The sequence below is a fragment of the Patella vulgata genome, chromosome 3 (assembly GCF_932274485.2).
Source record: "Patella vulgata chromosome 3, xgPatVulg1.2, whole genome shotgun sequence".
NCBI lineage: Eukaryota > Metazoa > Mollusca > Gastropoda > Patellidae > Patella > Patella vulgata.
Window position 1 is genome coordinate 10,830,159 of NC_065881.2, and position 20,480 is coordinate 10,850,638.

Here is a 20,480-nt window from a genome sequence, read left to right on the forward strand (position 1 = left end):
TTGCGCTTACTCTAACTTTCAATCTTGCCAACAACGTGTCATAACCTTATTTACATCTCAGCGACCTTAACGAAATCTTGACTTGGTCTTAAGAAATAGATCTAGCGGGGAAAGACCCGAGGAACTTCCTTGGTCAACATGGGGGTTGAAGCCGAAATCTCTTGGTTAATGCGCGGAGCCTCAAGTACTTATTGAATGTATAGCCTATATGAGATAAATATACCGAACTGTTGATTGATGTTATGGTACTAGTTTCTATATTTAGAGTTAATTATATATATAAATAGGTAGCCATATTTCTTTCTTGACGTATCTATCTATCACTCTGTATATACTACACAGTGCTTAATATGAAATGAAATGAAATGGGATTTAACGTCCTACTGTTCTGCTCCTATACTGGGCTAATGAAGAAGACAGGCATACGCCATACAGTGTGCTATGAGGGAAATTTTGCCCGGGCAGCGGCACTATCGCCTACTCTTATATCGAATTCCAAGGGATCTTTTACGTGCATTCCAATGTATACACGGGACCTCGGTTTTTCGTTTCATCCGAAGGACTAGACAGCTGTCCTTGTCAGGCCCTCCGTCCTTTACTGACAAGAGGGAATCACGTCGGAAAATCTGGATGAACTTTCTCGGCCAATGCAAGGATCGAACACCCGACCTCCAAGCTAGCGAGCCAGCGTCTTACCCACTTAGTCACCGTGACCCCAGAAAGAAGATGAAAGATATAAGTGTAGGATGATATACTATAGTGTTTATACCAAACTGTGCGAATATTTCCTTCTTACTTATAGTATTTACATCTTACATATGTTATAATAATAATATAATAATACTGACCTTTACATACTCACACTAGTCTACAGGAGAGAGAGAGAGAGAGAGAGAGAGAGAGAGAGAGAGTTAACCATTTGGCCACCCAACCCGGCAGTCTACAAAGAGAAATGGGGTATAACCTTCACCCAACAAAAACTAGATCAATTCTTTCTACAGTTACATTGTATCACCAACAATATCATTCAAGAAACTTATCTCCGGTAAAGAATTCAGAGTAGGTCTTCCACAGCTCTTGCTGAATAAAAGAGAAATGGTATCAAGCCTTCCAGAATAAGTAAGTACACATTGTCTGAAGTAACACTATTGCGAGATTTAGACTTGGCGACGCTCTAAGCTTTATATAGTTTTCTCTGAAGGCTCTAGGACAATTAGTCTCCGGACAATTCATCGGCAGACAGCTTGTACCCCAGAAGAAATTGTCCCTGGACTATTAGTCCCCTAGGGCAACTCGTCCCGGAACAGTTCGTCCCTTGCCTATCTGTCCCCTAGGACAATTTGTCCCTGGACAACAATGGTGGTAGTTCCAAACTGAATTAATCTTTACTATTTATCCTAAATCTCAGTTTTGATGTTAGTTTTACATCCATTTATCCCTTCACTATTGGTATTGTTCAGTGTCAGTCCTGAACTTGACTAAAATCAATATGCATTATTGTGCATGATAAAACAATGTTAGTTTCAACTTCTTCAATTTCTTTAGAATTATCTGTTGATATACCAATCTGATTAAAATACAGATCTATATTTCGTTTCGTTTATTTTTTTTATACTTTTGATGGACTACACTACGAGAAGATCTGACCTGTTCTAACTATAGGTCGTGTCAGAAGTCATACGAGCAGCTTTTGACCCTATGACGTCAGACATTTGATTAACCAATCAGCATTGATGTTACTAGTGGATTGCCCACAGTTCCATTCAAAACATGCCTAAAGCTCGCCGTAACAGACCGTTGGCTAATAGCTCACATCATTCAGAACATGTCAATGATAACGACAAGTAAAACGAAATTTTGAACTATAAAAAACGAAACGAAATAGGACCTGTGTTTTAATTAGATTGTTGATATACTTAATAAGTAGTCTTCAGGCAAGAAGAGGGGGGACTACTAATTTCTTCCTCCATTTGACCTTCATAGGGGACGAATAGTCCTAGGGGATGGATAGTCCAAGGGTATGAATTATCCAGGGACATATTGTCTGGGAACAAGTTGTCCCGTACCCATATATTTCTACTGAGATAGACAGCCTAAGTTTAGTATGTGGATCCCCTTATTGAAAGGTAACAAAAGAAGCTCTCACCAATGTGCATACTAAAACACGCTACTTGAGTCGTCAACACCCCCCACGCAAACCCCAACAAATGACCCTGTTCCATAGCAATGGGGAGAACTAGTATGGGGGCTGTTGGCGATAAATTCCAAATATTAACTGACATAAAATATTAAAAGGTCTAATGAATTGATGCCCATGAAATCTAACTTTCCAAACTCAAGGTGAGAGAGAGAGAGATGGGGCTTAAATCTACACGACACAACCTAGGTAATTTCGGAACTAACATAGGGTTCAATTTCATTTCAATAATTCGCTAGCTCGTAGGGATCTTTACCAGTAGGGGAAACTGGAGGACCCAGAGAAAACCGACGAGGTTGGACAGATGACTCTAATCCTTGTCATGTACAACCGGGGAATGAAAGCACCCCAGTTGACACAATGACAGACTTTGTGATGCAACGTGCACACCATTCGACCCCCCCCCACCCAACACACACACTAACCAGGGGTCAGGGTTAAATCTCGGTGTTGGTCAAAAAATGTCATCAGGATTTTCCTTTCTGGTTTCCCTTGTCAGTGGTGCTGAATGGAGGGTTTTGCAAGGAAAGGCGCCTTGTAGTTCGTACAGTATAAAAAAACACTTTAGCAATTTGATGTTGACCACAGGAAAAATATCTTCTTTGATTGGCAATTAGTAATTGAACATATTAACACGAAGGTACAATTTTATGGACACACAATTACCGAGTTTAATACTAAGCGATGTTTTGACGAGGAAAAATATTCAAAGTCCCAAAATGATTGAAGTATTGTCAGTAATAAATATACACAGGAATTATCTTTTAAACTGTTTAATATCAGAAAACAAAAAATATCATGACTGTCCTTTTTTTTTTTTGAAAGAGAAATGATATTTATTTCTAATAAAGCAAAATAAAAATATGAAAATGTGGTGATAATGGATTACTTTTATTATGTAATTCCATGCTTGTGTGTTGCTAGAATCATGATTATACGACTCGGATCAAAATGATTATGATTATACGACTCGGATCAAAATGAAAATAAAATGAAATGGGGTTTAATGCCCTACTTGGACTGAGCTAATGAAGGCAGGCATATGCTGCACAATGTGCTATGATGGACATTTTGCCTGGAAAGAAGCAATACTACCTACTCTTTTATCGACTTCTGACTGCAAAGGGATCTTTTACGTGCACGCCAATGTATACACAGGACCTTGATATTCCGTCTAATACGAATGACTATATGTTGTCCCTTACCAGGCCCTCTGAGAGAGAGATGAGGTTTAGTCTCCACTCGACACAAACTAGGTCATTTTGGGACTAACACATGGTTCAACTTTATTTCAATAATTTGATTGCGCTTAGGGGTCTTTAGCAGTGGGAGGAAATCGCAGGACCCAGAGGAAACCCACAAGACTGGACAGTGGACAGACGACCCTACTCCCTGTCACATACAACCAGGGAATCCATCTGAAATGGTAGTTTAAGATATCTTTATACCTTACATTAATTACAGTAAATACAAGAATTATACCACAATTAGACAAGTACAATATTCCGAAAGCATACTTCCAACTCTGTATAAAATGACTGATCTTTATAAGTTCAAGTACACCTTCTACATGTTACATCATATCAAATACGACCTCGATCACTGGCTCAATGATGCATCATTTGTTAACATGACATAGTGTAGTAGCATAGACTGTTTCGGGCAGAATGGTGCCTTTTACTCATTTTATATACCCATTTACACTAAATAGGAAATATTTTTATCCAGATATACTTCAAATACCTTTCATTATTTTTCTATTACTTCAAAACAATGTTCTAGAATTTAATTGGCAAAGGAAAAAAGGTTAATATTGCGAGCTAATTAACCTGCACCAATGTCATCCCTTTCAGTAATTGTATTGGCCTAGTGAATATTCAGTGCTGATACTCTCAATCGTGGTAATTAACATATAATAATAAACACTATTAACCTCCCTATCTCTAATGACCAAACAACAATCAGTACAATTATGGTTGCAATACATTTAAAGGAGCTAAATCGCTAATACATAACATGGGACCTAGAAATGGACATAAATGGGTAGCAACGCATATAATAATGTAATATGAATGTACCGTATATAAACTGATTTACATTCAATCGTTTCTGTTTTTACTATAATTTCTAATCAGTTATGTTCGGCGAAATACGTCTGAAGTCTCAATTTAATGGCATTCTCTAGCGTCTGGTTATTGTGCATGCTCTCCAGATAAGAATATGATGTCACCGTTTGCCATGTCTAGCCTTGTTCTTTGAGTCCCTTGTTACAAATGGCGCTGAAACACATTATGGTACACGATTTGTGTACCAATGATAAAATGTTTATTTTGTCTTAAATATTGGATATCAGAAGCCCATCTTTTCCCAGTAAGATCACAACATCAATGTTGATTTAACTTGACAAACAATTTGTGTTTTCGATGTCGAAACATTTGGATGATATGATACTGAGTTAGAGACTTAGCTACTTTAAGAGCACTCAAATGTTCGACCAAGAAGGATGTTCTTTTTCTTGTAAAGGTGTTCCATATTAATAGTTAATATGACGAGATTTTGATTTCAGCTTTTTTCATTTCCTCCACTGTTTGTTTCTGCTTGTTTAGTGTCGCTGTCACTTGATGATGTCGCTTCTTTAACAAGGGTCTCTTTTTGTTCATGTTTTTTAGAAGCATCCACTTCCTCGTTTTCTTCTGTTGAACTGTGTACTCTACTTTCTGTTTTATCATCATTATTCATACTTTGTTCAGAAGGAATATCAGTGGTTGTATCTGGTGCCGGCATACTTTCTTCATGAAGTTCCTTTAAAGACGGCATACTGGAATCTGGTTCTACGCTTTCTACTTTATCTGCTGCATGAATTTGTCCAACATTTTGGTCAGTTTCCATGGGAATTTCTTCTATTCGTTCATCTTCATTAGATTTATTATCTCCATCCTTTTGTCCGTCCTCTTCTTTTTTGCTTTTCTCGTCTACTTTTTTTCTTTCTTCCTCTTGTTGTTGCGCCATTTGAGTCTGTCTATTTTTAATGTCTTCTTTAGCCTTAGTTACCATACCATTCAACATATCTTCACTTATCTGAGGTTTACTATCACACAGCTTCTTTAAATCGTCATGAAACTGGTGACTTGATTCCATAAACTTTCGCTTCTTTGCATCATGGCGCTCCTCGATAGTCTGAAGTTCTGCTTCCAATTTTTTCTGATGCATTGTCAGTGATTGTACCTGTCTTTTTAATACGCTCATTCTACCTGTCGTTACGACAGTACGCACATCTGGCACAACACTTTCACTAAATATATCATTTATCAAACGATGATTTCTAGTGTAACGACAATGAGCTATGTGTTTTACAGAAAATCCGTCATCAGTTTCATCCTCATCTTCAGCAGGCTGTATACTAATTCTAGGCATTTCCAATTTCGACTTAGCCGAGTTTCTTTGTCTTTCAGCAGATCTTTCAGACGTCCTTTCCTCTTCTTCGATGGCTGCTTCTGCCGCAGCTTTACTCTTAGCGGAGACCCAAGCTTGATAAGCGGGAGAATTATGGTAAGCCTTCATGGCTTCATTATACTGCGATTTTTCCGATTCATATTCTTCAATAAATTCTTGTTTATCAATTTCAGATAAATCTCTCCACATCCCACCGATTATTTTTCCTATTTCCCATAGTTTAAGATCAGGATTTGCAGCTTTCACTCCTTCCCAAACCTTGCGACTATACCTCATGTATGGCATGAGTGGCTTGTCCGGTGGTTTTGGTGGTTTAGGAATACCACTATCTCGATCTCGTCTAGAACCCATTTTAACGGGATGGAAGTTGGGATGACCATGACTAGACTGTACAAATGGACTACTCCCCTTTGTTTCCGATGGAACAGAACACCTGGCTTTACTGCCGATCTGTGGCGATGATGCAATATTTCTAAAACTTGGAAGAGCCATCGTTAAATAGATGTTTACTTGAATTCTATGCCCTGATCTCTAACCGGCACAATACTGGATCTTCAATGAGTTACTTTCTATTTTTCACTCGGCAACCGGCTGCAGATTTCACTCGGCCAACTTCGGTTACTCCTCTACACCAAACCATGTTTCCAAACAGAGTTATCTTTCCGTGACCCGCAAATTATATTTTTAACAATGAGTTGAATTCTATAGGAGGTGTTGAAACTCCCGCAAACAGTGCCGGTGGTGCAAGTAAGTTATAAAAATAAATACAACTGACAAAAGGTTAAGGACCACCTTAAAGTAAAACAAGACAGGAATATTTGGTCATTTAAGTAATAGATATTTTTTAATTGAGGATTTCGAAAAATATAGGAGTCCATTAGATGATCTGGTCAGGAAAAGGATGAGGATTACAGACAAGAGACGTAGTGATAACCATCGTCATGTGTATCCCTCTCTCACTTGGAGAGAGAGAGAGAAATGGGGTTTAACGTCCACTCGACTAACATATGGTTCAATTTTATTTCCATAATTCGCTTGCGCGTAGGGATCTTTAGCTGTGGGAGGAAACCGGAGGACCCGGAGGAAACCCACGAGGTTGGACAGGCGACCCTACTCCTTGTCACGTACAACCGGGGATTCGAAACCACGCCAGTTGACTCAATGACAGACTTTATGATACAGCTAACCATTCAGCCATCCAACCCCCCCCCCCTCTCTCACTTGGATCACGTCCTCAACACCTCTTGTTTGATTAGTACCATGGTACCAAAGGAACCTGATACTATTCTTCTTGGAGTGGCAAGACTTATGCTGGAAGTATTTTGTGATGGATATTACATGGTTCCAAATAAAAACCATCTGAATTTATTGTTGATGGTTAAATATCAAACAGACCTCATTTTAAACGGTGGTGCTTATCTTTTTGACACACATAATTTTTACCTGTACTACTGCTCAAAAGCTTTTAATTTTGTTTTAAAATTCTGTTAATTCGTTGATAAATCACGTTATTCTATTCTCTAGTCATGGTAGTCAGTTAAACTTGAAACCTGTATGTTTAAGTTGTAACCACTGTAAAAAGGATGGCTGTAGAAGAATCATGTTCGTTCTGAATCTAAATGTAAAACCTATTCCCCCCCCCCCTCCCCAGCCGCTGATCAACAGAAATGAGCAAAGTGAACCTGGGCACTAAACAATATTCAGAATACAAGTTATTTAGAAGTTTATTTTGTTTGTGGCTTGATAAATACAAGAGAACACTTTTCAAGACGTCGTCAGAAATGAACTGTGAAAAAACTTGTATTTAATACACCGGTATATTAGTCATGGTTTATTCAATACAGTTACTAAATGCAGCTTTAACAAACTACATTTTTTAATGGTTTATTTACAGAGAAGAAATGGGAAACATTACCAGGCTGCCAGACACGCCCCATTGATAACAAAGGTCTGCCTGCTGCCGCTGTACACAAAACACCCAACCCAGAACCAATCGATGCCACAAAATTGCCGCTAGCAGAAAAAATTCGACGACTTTCAATGTTTTTACGAAGTGAAAAAAAAGTAATCAATGAAATTATGGTGAGGTTTTATTTATTAAAGATACATTATGGGAGATGGAGATAAGATAACGAGTTAGCAGTTCTCACTATAATAGTTAAAAACTACATAATGTAAAGGGAATTTGCTGAAAATGTCAGTCAAATTGGTCCACTATGAACCGAAAACTAAGCGGATGAAAGTTTCGCCTAGCCTCGAAACTAATAGTCTCGATTGTCTATTGTTGTGATTTAATTATCAATGAGCGATAGCAGCATATAGAATTGTAATCCAGTCGACATCGAAGGCTAGCCTTGACATCGGGAGTTTATTATGGTCTGGATAAGTTAATTAATGTCTAATTAATAATTTAGATAAGATTTCAGGCCTAAAGAAAGACCTGAAATTGACAGGTTTAGCTCTTGCATAATGCATGTTTAATATTTTTCACAATAATCTCATTAAAAACACAGATTCTGCTTTATTTTTATTTTTATTTTTATTCAAGCATGTATTACGTATAAAATTCTTTTATTTGCCCATCTACATAAGACCAGTTGGGCGAGTTTGGGTGGTCGAAGCGTTAATGCGTCATTACCCGCTTGTACGTGACAAGGAGTAGGGTCGTCTGTTCAACCTCGTGCGTTTTCTCCATGTCCTCAGGGTTTCCTTCCACTGCTAAAGACCCCTAATGAAATAAAATGAACTATATGTTAGTCCCGAAATGACCTAGTGTCGAGTGAACAATAAAGCCCATTTTCCTCTCTTTCCCATTAAATCCTATTTTATTTCATTTTAGTTGTTTGAGAATTCTCTGATGAGTTGTAAAGTTGGAATTTGACCAGATTTTTTGATCGATGGCATGGTACAAGGAAAGAACGGATCCTTTTTCACTGGCCGACTTAATCTGGGTGGTGTGTTCCTAGCCAGAGCTATCGGCATCAACAAGAAAGAAATCAAACTGTCATGTTTCAAGAAGGCGGTGGAACTTTATCGTACCCTTCCTGTCACTGAAATTTTGAACCAGGATGATATGACCCCAAAAGTTATCAAGGAGAAACTGGAGAATTTTAACTCGACCGTTGCTAAGATGGAGAAAGAAACAATTGCAGAGTTACCCCCACCATCTATTTTGAAACAGATCCAAGATATTCTAACCAATCCTAAATATGCTTCAACCAATTCAGTCAGCAAAATGGAGTTGGCGGCCTCTGTGGCTAAATGTCGAGTCCGTTGTCGATATGATGTAGAGAGTTGTAAAGCTGAATCAGGGAAAGTTTATCATAAGGGAATGTACTTTATTGACAACATACTACAAGGTGCAGGTGTTTCAGTTTCCAAAAAAACTGCTAAGTCATTGTGTTATAATATGGTGGTTGAACGACTGACCACCATGAATGTTGAACATGGCAACATCTTAGATGGTGTCGAACAGTCTGTCATAACAGAAGCAGAAGCACAGGTTCAGAGCACTTTGGTAAAGGCAGCACCAAATCCTAGGGCATTTGATCTCCGTGAACAGTTTGTCAAAATGAACGAACTTAGCAGTGCCACGCATCCTGCATCCATCATTACTGTCTTGGATGGAATTTTCAACGATGTAAAATTGACGCCCATTTGTCTATACCGTCGTAGCATGAACACAGAAATAGAAAAGGAGAAAATTTTCTGTAACCTCTATCTAGCTGGTCATCTCATCATGATTGGTGAAGCAGAGAACCGAACAGATGCCCAAGCAGACGCTTACTCTAAAGCCCGATAGGTTTCACGAACTGTGACCCCGAGTTCATCCTCCCCCAACACAGTAAACTTCAACCACACGACCAAGCAGCAACAGATGTTATCGACTTTCGTGTCAAGGGCAACTGCATTTTGGAAGATAACTGTTTGAATCTTCATCGCTTACAATGGACCCGAAAACCTATATCAACACTACCAGCCAAGGATATCGTTGTCTTTGAGGACGTCAGTTGGATAGTAGATCGTAAAGTTCAAGGTTTCTATATTTTACAACATTCATGTTTTGTCAACAATATGTTGTTGGAATGGGAGTTTTTTGACAATGATGATCGTGTATTCAGGTAAGTTGCCTTAAGGCCTAGTCTGGTCTCCCGGCCATAATCTTAAGGCCTAGTCTTGTGTCTTCCGGTCTCAACTGTAAGGCTTAGTCTTGTATCTTCTGGCCTCAACTGTAAGGCCTAGTCTTGTGTCTCTTAAGACCTAGTCTTGAATCTCTTAAGACCTACTGTAGTCTTGCGTCTTCCGGCCTTAACTGTAAGACTTAGGCTGTGTTTCCTGGCCTTAGCCTTCAAGCCAGAATTTCATATTTTCTATGAAAGTCAAAACATAATTATTTCTATGTCTTTTGCTCAATAGGTTATCAACTCACTATTATACGACTATGGGCATTATTTCCCACCCTTAAAAATCATTGACACAGGAAATAATAACACAATTACCTCCCTTGTTTTCCTATTGCCTCCATGCATTAGCTATCTTCAAATGTTGGAATTCGAAAATGATAATTTTGCCAATTTCGCAGCTGGCAATAGTGAATTATAGGATTAATAGGATTATTCTTTAACAAGGTAGGACTGTGTATGGATACCATCTATTTTAAGGCTTTATTTTAATAAATTTTAAAAATATAACTTAACAAATATGAAATTGTAGCTTTAAGATCTAGTCTTGTCCCATTGATCAAAATTTTGAAATGTTCAGTTTGCTTGTTACTCTTCTTTTGTTTTTAGGGGTGGTTGAGTGGTCCAAGCTCATAAGATCTTTCATTGAGTCAAACCTCCTGGGTGTCAGTCCAAAAATGTTGGTTTGTTTTGTGTGAGTGTTAATCCCCATTTCTCTCTTTTTTTACTTTAAGATGTCAGATGAAGATACAGAAGGAAGATGTTGGAACCGAACCTGCAGTGTCTCTTAGTAAGATAGGCTCTAGAAATTTTGCAGCAGCTGATATCTTGTTTAAGCTCTACGAAACACAACCAGTCATAGAGGTAAGTTATTCTATTGAATACTTGAATTAGCTTTAGGGCTATGGATTCCTGAGCTAAATAGGGCCTACATTATATAAAGATAGGTTGCCAGGCAACTAAACATACGCCCACAGCAGCTAAATCGTCCGAGCGGTCGACAAGAGTTGTTGTATATTTGTTCTTTTGTAGGTAATTAGGGGGCATTTAATAGACAACTTCATACAGATGACATTATAATTTTCGTCGTTTGAGGGTTCACAAGGTTCTAAAAACTAAAATAAGGGCTGTAACTCAGGAAGTAATCTACAGAAATTATTGAAATTCGACAGACTTTTTCGTTTTACTAATTCAAATAATACATATCAATTTCATACAGATCGGATGATAACTTTTGTCGTTCGAACGTTCACAAGATTCAACAAAGTAGAACAAGGGCCATAACTCTAGAAGTAATTGACAGAAATTGCTGACATTCAATAGGCTTCTTCATTTCACTAATTTAAATGATGCATATGAATTTCATACAGATTGGGTGATAACTTTTGTCGTTCAAGCGTTCACAAGATTCAACAATGTGAAACAAGGGCCATAACTCTAGATGTAATTAACAGAAATTTGCTGAAACTCAATAGGCTTGTTCGTTTTACTAATTTAAACGATACCTTTAAATTTCATACAGATCGTATAATAACTTTTGTCGTTAAAGCAACCACAAGGTACAACAAAGTGAAACAAGGGCCATAACTCATGGCGTAATTAAAGGAAATTGCTGAACTTCAATAGGATTCTTCGTTTCACTAATTTAAATCATGCATATCAATTTCAAACAGATCGGATGATAACTGTTGTCATTAGAGCATTCACAAGATTCAACAAAGTGAAACAAGGGCCATAACTCTAGATGATTAACGGAAATTGCTGAAATTCAATAGGCTTCTTTGTTTTACTAATTTAAATGATGCATATAAATTTCATACAGATCGGTTGATAACTTTTCTCGTTTGAGCGTTCACAAGGTTCAATAACATGAAACAAGGGCCATAACTCTAGACGTAATAAACGGAAATTGCTGAAATTCAATAGGCTTCTTCGTTTCACTAATTTAAATAATGCATGTAAATTTCAGAAAGATCGGATGATAACTTTTGGAGTTAGAGCGTTCACAAGGTTCAATAAAGTGAAACAAGGGCCATAACTCTAGACGTAATAAACAGAAATTGTTGAAATTCAATAGGCTTCTTCGTTTCACTAACATAAATATTGCATATAAATTTCACAAAGATCGTATGTTAACTTTTGGCATTAGAGCGTTCACAAGGTTCAACAAAGTGAAACAAGGGCCATAACTCTAGACGTAATAAACAGAAGTTATTGAAATTAAATAGGCTTCTTCATCTCACTAATGAAAACAACATATATCAATTTTAAAACAATTGGATGATAACTTTTGGCGTTAGAGCGTTCACAAGAAATTGTGGACGATGGACGGACGGACCGACGGACGTACCGACAGACGGACGGACGGTGGCGACGGCAATATACGTCCACATTTCAGTGTGGGCGTATAAAAACCAATTTAGCCAAGCATTGCATTTCTACACCCTTTCACTGAAGCAACGTTCCTGTCCCTTGAGCAGGGTTATCCTGTGACAACACCAGAAGATTGATATATGGGTGGGCTGGTCTAGTGGTCTAATGCATGCCCTTTAGATCATAAGATATGTCCTTGAATCTGAGGAACTTCATTGGCCAGATTAAAAACAGATTCTTATCAATGAGCCAGTGTCCTACACACCGAGTCAGAACCCACCGAGCCAGCGGTTTACCCACAGAGGTGGGTCTTTACCCACTGAGACATTGTCTTACCAACTGAGCTGGTGGCTTAACCCCTGAGCCGATGGCTTATCCACAGAGCTGGCACCTCATGTACTGAGCCACCTTGGTTTTCGTTCTGCTCTTGTATTGCACATAAAAATGCCTTCCTGGCTAGGCACAGATTTGACCTTTAATTGATGAATGCCATTATTTAAAGTTAACCTAGATATCATGTCTTAGTAAATCGTTTTTCATTCCAGGTTTCTGCTTACACTAAACCTGATCAAGCGATAGAATCTGTCAGTTTTGATACGTTGCTTAAAGAAGCGGAGGTGTTGAAGAAAGCTGCCGAGGATGCAGGAGAAAACGTTACAGCTACTACAGCTGAGGGAACTGATTCAGAAACTGAGACCAGTGACACAGATGTTGAAATGAAGGAAGAAGTAACAGATTCACAGGCTAAGAAGAAATATCCTAGAAAACCACATTACCGTCATGCTGATAGATTTATTTTAAAAGCTGCCCAGGCACGACTAGACGAATTCATTAAAGTTAAAATGCTAAAAGATCTACTGTTTGGACCTGCTTTCCCTCATCATATCACACGCCAGATTAACGGCTTACTGTATAACCTCCCCGTTCCAGTTCGCTTTATAAATCATTCCACTAGAAATCAGATGTACACCATTGTAACGCAAAGTATGTCACCGATCAAAATTGTCGCATTTCTCAAAGCCAACGGTGGACAGTCTGGTCGCTTTCGTTTAGTCGACAAATCAGAACTTCCGACACATAAGGACATTTTACCAGAACTTAAAAGTAGGGAAATTTTAACTAAGATCAAATCCAAATTTTAGTAGAAATTTCAATTTTGATTGGCTAAGCACTAAAACCAATCAAATTGTTGGCTTTTTTTTGCTAATAAATATAAGTGCTAGTCTAATGTCTTTTCTCAATTACATCTTCAACAGTATGGTTTTGTTTCTAATTTAAAATCCAAATATTTGTCTAAAGTCTTTACCAGTTGTGTGGTTGAGTGGTCTGATGTATGCTTTAGATCATAAGGTCTGTCATTGATTCAAGTGCCATGGTTTGTTTTGAAGGTACTTCCAACCTTATTTGTCTTATTTTCGCCAGTCATGTTTGGCCGTTTTGACTGACTTGCAGTGAAATTGACCAACTGGAGAATACTAGTAGATCATAAGGTCTGTCTAAAGTTTAGACAAATATTTGGATTTTAAACTAGATTTATAAGGGGCATTTTAAAGGGGCATTGGCGCCATTGGGTAAGATTAGATAAGAGCTGACAGTTCTCGCTATAATAGTTCAACAATAAATAATAGAAACAGAAAATGCTGAAATTTCAGTCAGATTGCTTTGCTCTGAACCGAGATATAGGTGATTCAGTTTTAGGCTACAGAGCCAATTTTCTGAAAGGTAACCTTTTCTGTGGTTCAAGTATCTGATGTGAGAATCTGGGCCCTGTTTCTCGAAATCTTAACAGTGGGAATGCAGTCGACCCTACTCTTGGAAACGAAGCTAAGCCTCTTCACTAAATGACAGACCTTATTATCCAACACGAATGCATTATCATTTGACTCCACCCCCTCCCCTGCAGTGACACATGAATGTTGTGACCAATAACCACTTTCCTGTCTTAAGGCCTTTGAAAACAGTATTCCTCATTATTAATTTGTCCCAACTAATCATGGTTCATGAATGCGTGTTCTCGATATGTTGACACTTCTACGATGGTGGGTGACTACGAGTCATGAGTGAAATAATCTTATTTCGTTTAATCTGTTATACTAATATAGAGAAAATACAATTTACATTTTATGGATATAACTTTTATGGATATAACTGTTACAACAAATAACACATCTACACAAATTTTTAAGTTGACCTCATTTCAATCAAAGTAAATACATGTACCCGTAAGTATTGTTTATATTCGCGTTACGTTTGGTAGTGGAACAGTGACACTGACATATTGTACATCGTTGACTTCAGGGTTAGGCTTGTTGTCTACCAAAGTTAGGTTAACATCTTCCACTACACTGCAAAGTCAGTAACATCATCAAGCTAACCTTTGCTAAAAGGTTAATGTTAATAACATCCACCAATTAGTCTATACACTAAACACAAGACCTGCAGCATTCAATCTCTGTGATCTGTAAATAATTAATAAAAAAACATATGAACTTACTTCAAATTTACACACTATAACTTATTACATAAACTTTATGTAGATAAGGAAAGTGAATTTTGAGATGCACTCCAATGACAAGTAGTTGATTTACATAAAAATTTACAAAAATAAGAACTGTTAATGAAAATAATAAACTGATTTACCTCAAGATAGATAATTGGAAATATTTTCTATACTTTTCTTCTGAAAAATGAAAGGGCGTAGTTTTATTATAAAACAAGGAACATGTACTACAAAAACATATAATTATTAATGTACCCCCTCGCCAACACGTACATTTGGAATTCATTTAATATAGTTAACTAAAAAAAATGTTAAAATCACAATTAATTATGATACCACAATTACAGGCTGGTAAAATCAACACAAAGTTCATACATTAGATTATAATAACCAGAATCGACTTTAAACTGATGTCTCTCACATATCAATGCCATAACTCTTGCAGTAATCATCAGATCTCGCTGAAAATCAATAGGCGTCTTGTCTCATGACCTTAAACACTGTGTATAAATTTAAAGTCAATTGGATTTTAAATTTAGCCTCTAGAGTGTTCACAAGATTTTTCAAAGTGATCAAGGGCCATAACTCTGGTAGTAATTATCGGATATCGCTGAAAATCATTAGGCTTCTTCGTCTCATGACCTTACACACTGTGTAACAATTTGGAGTCCATTGGATATTAACTTTAGCCTCTAGAGCGTTCACAAGATTTATCAAAGTGATCAAGGGCTATAACTCTGGCAGTAAATATCAGATATTAACTTTAGTCTCTAGAGCGTTCACAAGAAATTGTGGACGACGGACGTATAAAAATAAAAACAAAGTATAAAAGAATCAACTTAATTAACAAAAACAATAATTAAACAATCAAAAACTAAACAGATAAATCAAATTCAAACGGAACAAATAAAGCAAAGAAAAGGAAAAAAGCAGTTCATTACCATTCTACATTAAAAAAATAAAGGAAATCAACTTGCGAAAAAAACTTTCATAAAATAAGAGTAAAGTAACACTAATGTTAATACTTTTTTAACGACACTACTTGGGCTCCCGGCACCCCTACACCCAAGCCTATCCACACCACAACAAAGGTCCATTTCATTGATTTTTTTCAATTTAATGGTCAAAGCCATCAAAAAAAAAAACCAACCCATTTAAAACACTGAAAAAATAATTTCAAATTCTACCTTTATAATCAAGAAATATAAACTTTAAATATGTAATATGTAATTCAGATCTAATTTTCCATCAAAATCAATGTAAATGGACCTTTGTTGACCAGATAAGCAAATTACATTGATACTAACTTCAGACTTTACAATTTTGTATAGAATTCGAACATTAAATGATCATGCGACCGAACCTCCAGCATGAGGTCCCTAACAATATCTATTTAAGAATAACAGAAACCATAAATTAAAGGCGTTTTTTAGGACCTGAGCTTCGACCATATTAGATAGTAAAAGCTTAATTGATTCTATTAGTTAAGTATAATATTTGAAATTAGATCTATAATATATAATTATGATTTTAATAAATCTTAGCTGACAATAACGTGCGGATTTCATTCAGTTTTAAAATTGGTACTATATAGAGCCTAGCCAGTATAGCGATTCTGAAGGGAAAATACCGCTTATGACTCATGACGTCACTCAAATATGACAGAAAAGCACTTATTTTGGTGCCATCCCACGCATTGACTGGTATATAGAGCGTTTTGATCATTTGAAACTTTGAGTTTGACCTGAAACCCTATTAATTAATAAATAGGTAATATTAATAAAACAATACTACTAGGCCTATTTATTAGTATTTAGAATATATATCATATGTAGGCCTACATACACTGTCATACAGTGCCTTTATTTACAAGTTACATCTGATTTATTAACTGATTATCAGACTTATCCATTTGTGTGTATCTCATTGATCATTCTCAGGCTCAAGTTATACTCCTGACAAGTCCACGAGTCACGATACTGTGACCCCCTGTTGGTTGCACTTACTTGTAGTTAAACTGTCACTACTACAACTTAAGGGGTATAAATAAAATGCTTGAAATGAAGTCGGACTAGGTAGATATCTAGGCCTAATTATAATGTAGACTTGTTTTCATATCGATTACCCGACGCCAAGACCACTTCTACTGTACTAGCACTAATTTCAATGTAGGCTACTTAGTAGTCTTACCCCAAAAGTTAGAAAAGACTTCGTCAGCAAAAAAAATTATTTACAATCGGTACATCTATGAATGATTAAGATTTGATTTATGCAGTTTTAGTCAAATACTAGCCTACTATAAAGTAACAAACTTCATTTACATTACCCAGGTCAGAAAATCTCCTCAGAAAATAAAAGACAACTGTTTAGTGTTTGTAGCCCAATAAATATAAGAAGCTGACGCCGTTAAAAACAGTGTTAGCCTAAACATCAGAATATTGCGCCAAAAGCAAACCAGTTAAAAATATAATTTGCGGGTCACGGAAAGATAATTCTGTTTGGAAACATGGTTTGGTGTAGAGGAGTAACCGAAGTTGGCCGAGTGAAATCTGCAGCCGCTTGCCGAGTGAAAAATAGAAAGTAACTCATTGAAGATCCAGTATTGTGCCTCTAACCGACCATTTTCTAACAAAGAAACATGGCCGACTTCCTGTGACAGTGTACTACGTAGTCTCTATCATTCAGACAAATATCCTTCGTACGTTGAAAGCTAGGAGGTTCTGAGTGACCGAGACTATGTATAACGCTGAAATCAAGCTGGCATACAATAAGTCATCAGACTATACGTCAGACTTGAAAACATTCTACAGATAGTGGAAACGGGATAAAACCATAGAGTTATAAATGTTTATAGAATAAATCTATGGATAAAACCTAGAACCTTGAATGCGCGTGCAATCCAACATTTAAAGAAGCCTAGTATCTAAGGATTAAATTTATACAATTAACAAACGTGTAGGTAACAATAAAATACATGAAAAAAAAAAGAAAAAAGAAATATATATCATACAATTAAAACTATTATGAGTCGGCTGTCCACCGTTTGTTAGGGCCTATCGATATATATATTTATAATATATAGGGAAATGGGGTTTAACATCCGAAATGAATGAAATGGGGTTTAACGTCCTACTTTTTTTGCTCCTAAACTGGGCTAATGAAGACGGGCATACGCCATCTATGAGGGAAATTTTGCCCGGGCAGCGGCGCTACGGCCTACTCTTATATCGAATTCCAACTGCCGAGGGATCTTTTACGTGCACGCCAATTTGTACACGGGACCTCGGTTTTTCGTCCCATCCGAACGACTAGACAGCTGTCCTTGTCAGGCCCTCCGTCCTGCACCACTGACAAGGGGAAACCATGCCGGAAAATCTGGATGAACTTTCTCGGGCAATGTAGGGATCGAACACCCGACCTCCAGGCGAGTGAGCCAGCGTCTTATACACACTTAGCCACGTGATCCCGGTTTAACATCCACAAACTGAAATGAAATGAAATGAAATGGGGTTTAACGTCCTACTGTTCTGCTCCGAACTGGGCTAATGAAGACGGGCATACGCCGCCATACAGTGTGTTGTGAGGGAAATTTTGCCCGGACAGCGGCACTACGGCCTACTCTTATCGATTGTCAAGGGATCTTTTACATGCACGCCAATATGTACACTGGACCTCCGAACGACTAGACAGCTGTACTTGTCAGACCCTCCGTCCTGTAACCGACACAAACATAGTCATTTCGAGACTAAATATAGTTCAATTTTATTTCAATAATTCGCTTACAAGTAGAGTCTTTTAGCTGTAGGAGCAAAAGAAATCTATTGAAATCACACTGGACAGTAAAATAAGGAAGGAATTAATAAAGGGACGAATGAATAAAAGCGCGAATTATATCCCCCCACCCATTACAGTATTCTATATTTTAACGAGATGTGAAACTGATCTTTCCAAATAAGGCATCTAAACGCTCTTTCAAATTATTATAATTTTTTTCCTAACATATTAATACATTTATAAAGCCGACCCCCATTGGGCTGAATTTTTTTAAATGTACAAATTTTGTAAATAGAATGTTTTTATGTCATGCATGATATAAAACAAGCTAATTTTATTTTCTTTATAAGCCCTTTAATTCAACCCACATGTCTTGAACATGAATCAGAGAGAGGGATGGAGAAAGAGAAAGAGACGGAGAGAGATGGGTTGGGTTTGGGGAAAGAGAGTTAAAGAGAGAGGGTGGGGGGTGGCTTTAACCTCTACTCGACATATACTAGGTCATTTCGGATATAACATATGGTTCTAATTTATTTCAATATTTCGCTTGTGCGTAGGGTCCTTTAGCAGTTTGGAGGAAAACGGGTTTGACAGGCGACCATATTTCTTGTCAGTACAAGCGCAAGCGGGAGAGATAGATAGAGAGAGAGGGGGGGGGGGGGGTGGGTTAACGTCCACTCGATACAATCTAGGTCATTTCGGGACTAATATATGGTTCAATTTTATTTCAATAATTCGCTTGAGCAGTGGGAGGAAACCGGAGGACCCGGAGAAAACCCACGAGGTTGGACAGACGACCCTACTCCTAGTCACGTACAACCGGGAATTCCAAACCACGACTCAATGACAGACCTTATGATAAAACGCGCACCCGCTAACCATTCGCCCACCCACTCCCAAAAGCGAGGAAATAGAAGCCACGCATCAATGACAGATTTACCATCTGTTAAATCATTCAGCCAAGCATTTGAGTGATAGCAATTCATGTAGTATTGTTAGAGGATTACACAGATATTTTTTAATTATCCGTAAATAGTAAACAAGCTAATTCTGCTTTCTTTATACGCCTTTTAATTCAACCTGAAAACATGAGTCATAGGACAGGTAATATGATTACATATATATTTTTTAATTACCTATCTATATCCTCAAGTCTATTTATTGACTATAAATAACTGTCACATGTTAATAGTGCTGTTTATGTCACTTCAGAGAGCTATTGACAGAAAAATAATGGACGGTTTTATAACAGTAAATAATAACTTCAAGTCTGATAAAATGTATCTTTAATATTCAACAATTGTTTTCTTTTACATGTAGCGGTTATAGCCCCAGTTTTTTTATGTTAAAGGGGCTTTTCTACACGTAAAAGAAAGAGAAAGAAAGAGAGAGAGAGAGAGAGAGAGAGAGAGTCGCATGTCCAATCTCGTGGGGTTTCCCCAGGTCATCCGCTCCGCCCCCACTGCTAAATAAATAAAATTGAACGATATGTTAGTCCCGAAATGACTTACTTTGTGTGTGTCGAGTGGACGTTACCGCCCCCCCTCTCTTTCTCTCTATGTTAGACCCAAATGACTTAGTTTGTGTGTCGAGTGGACTTTACCGCCCCCCCTCTCTCTCTCTCTCTCTCTCTGGAGGGGGGGGGGGGCGCAATGGTTAGCGTGCGCGCGCTGTATCATAAAGTCTGTCATTGAGTCGACTGGCGTGGTTTCGAATCCCCGGTTGTACGTGGCAAGGAGTAGGGTCGCCTGCTCAACCTCGTGGGTTTTCTCCGGGGCCTCCGGTTTCCTCCCACTGCTAAAGACCCCTACGCGCAAGCGAATTATGTAAATAAAATTAAACCATATGTTAGTCCCGAAATGACCTAGTTTGTGTCGAGTGGACGTTAAACCCCATTTCTCTCTCTCTCTCTTCGGATGAGACGAAAACCGGAGGTCCCGTGTATATATTGGAATGCACGTAAAAGATCCCCTGGCAGTTGGAATTCGATATAAGAGTAGGC

At 37.7% G+C, this 20,480-nt stretch overlaps 1 protein-coding gene and 1 long non-coding RNA gene across 5 annotated transcripts; one reads left to right on the top strand and one right to left on the bottom strand.

The window, feature by feature from the left end:
• Positions 1-2,954: 2,954 nt before the first annotated feature.
• LOC126815027 (SWI/SNF-related matrix-associated actin-dependent regulator of chromatin subfamily E member 1) lies at positions 2,955-17,368 on the bottom strand. Its single transcript, XM_056099397.1, has 2 exons — positions 17,313-17,368; positions 2,955-6,179 (listed from the first exon to the last, which is right to left on the bottom strand). Exon 2 carries the CDS (start codon positions 6,140-6,142, stop codon positions 4,760-4,762), a length of 1,383 nt encoding a protein of 460 aa, XP_055955372.1. The 5' UTR covers positions 6,143-6,179; positions 17,313-17,368; the 3' UTR covers positions 2,955-4,759.
• On the top strand, positions 6,199-13,432 carry LOC126820528 (uncharacterized). 4 transcript variants are annotated; one of them, XR_008787445.1, is made up of 5 exons: positions 6,199-6,397; positions 7,545-7,732; positions 8,490-9,771; positions 10,566-10,695; positions 12,750-13,432. It is a non-coding gene; the product is annotated as an uncharacterized LOC126820528 (long non-coding RNA). The 4 variants fall into 4 exon arrangements; XR_008787447.1 differs by lacking the exon at positions 6,199-6,397 and adding an exon at positions 6,642-6,660; XR_008787446.1 differs by lacking the exon at positions 6,199-6,397 and adding an exon at positions 6,689-7,061.
• Positions 17,369-20,480: the final 3,112 nt, after the last annotated feature.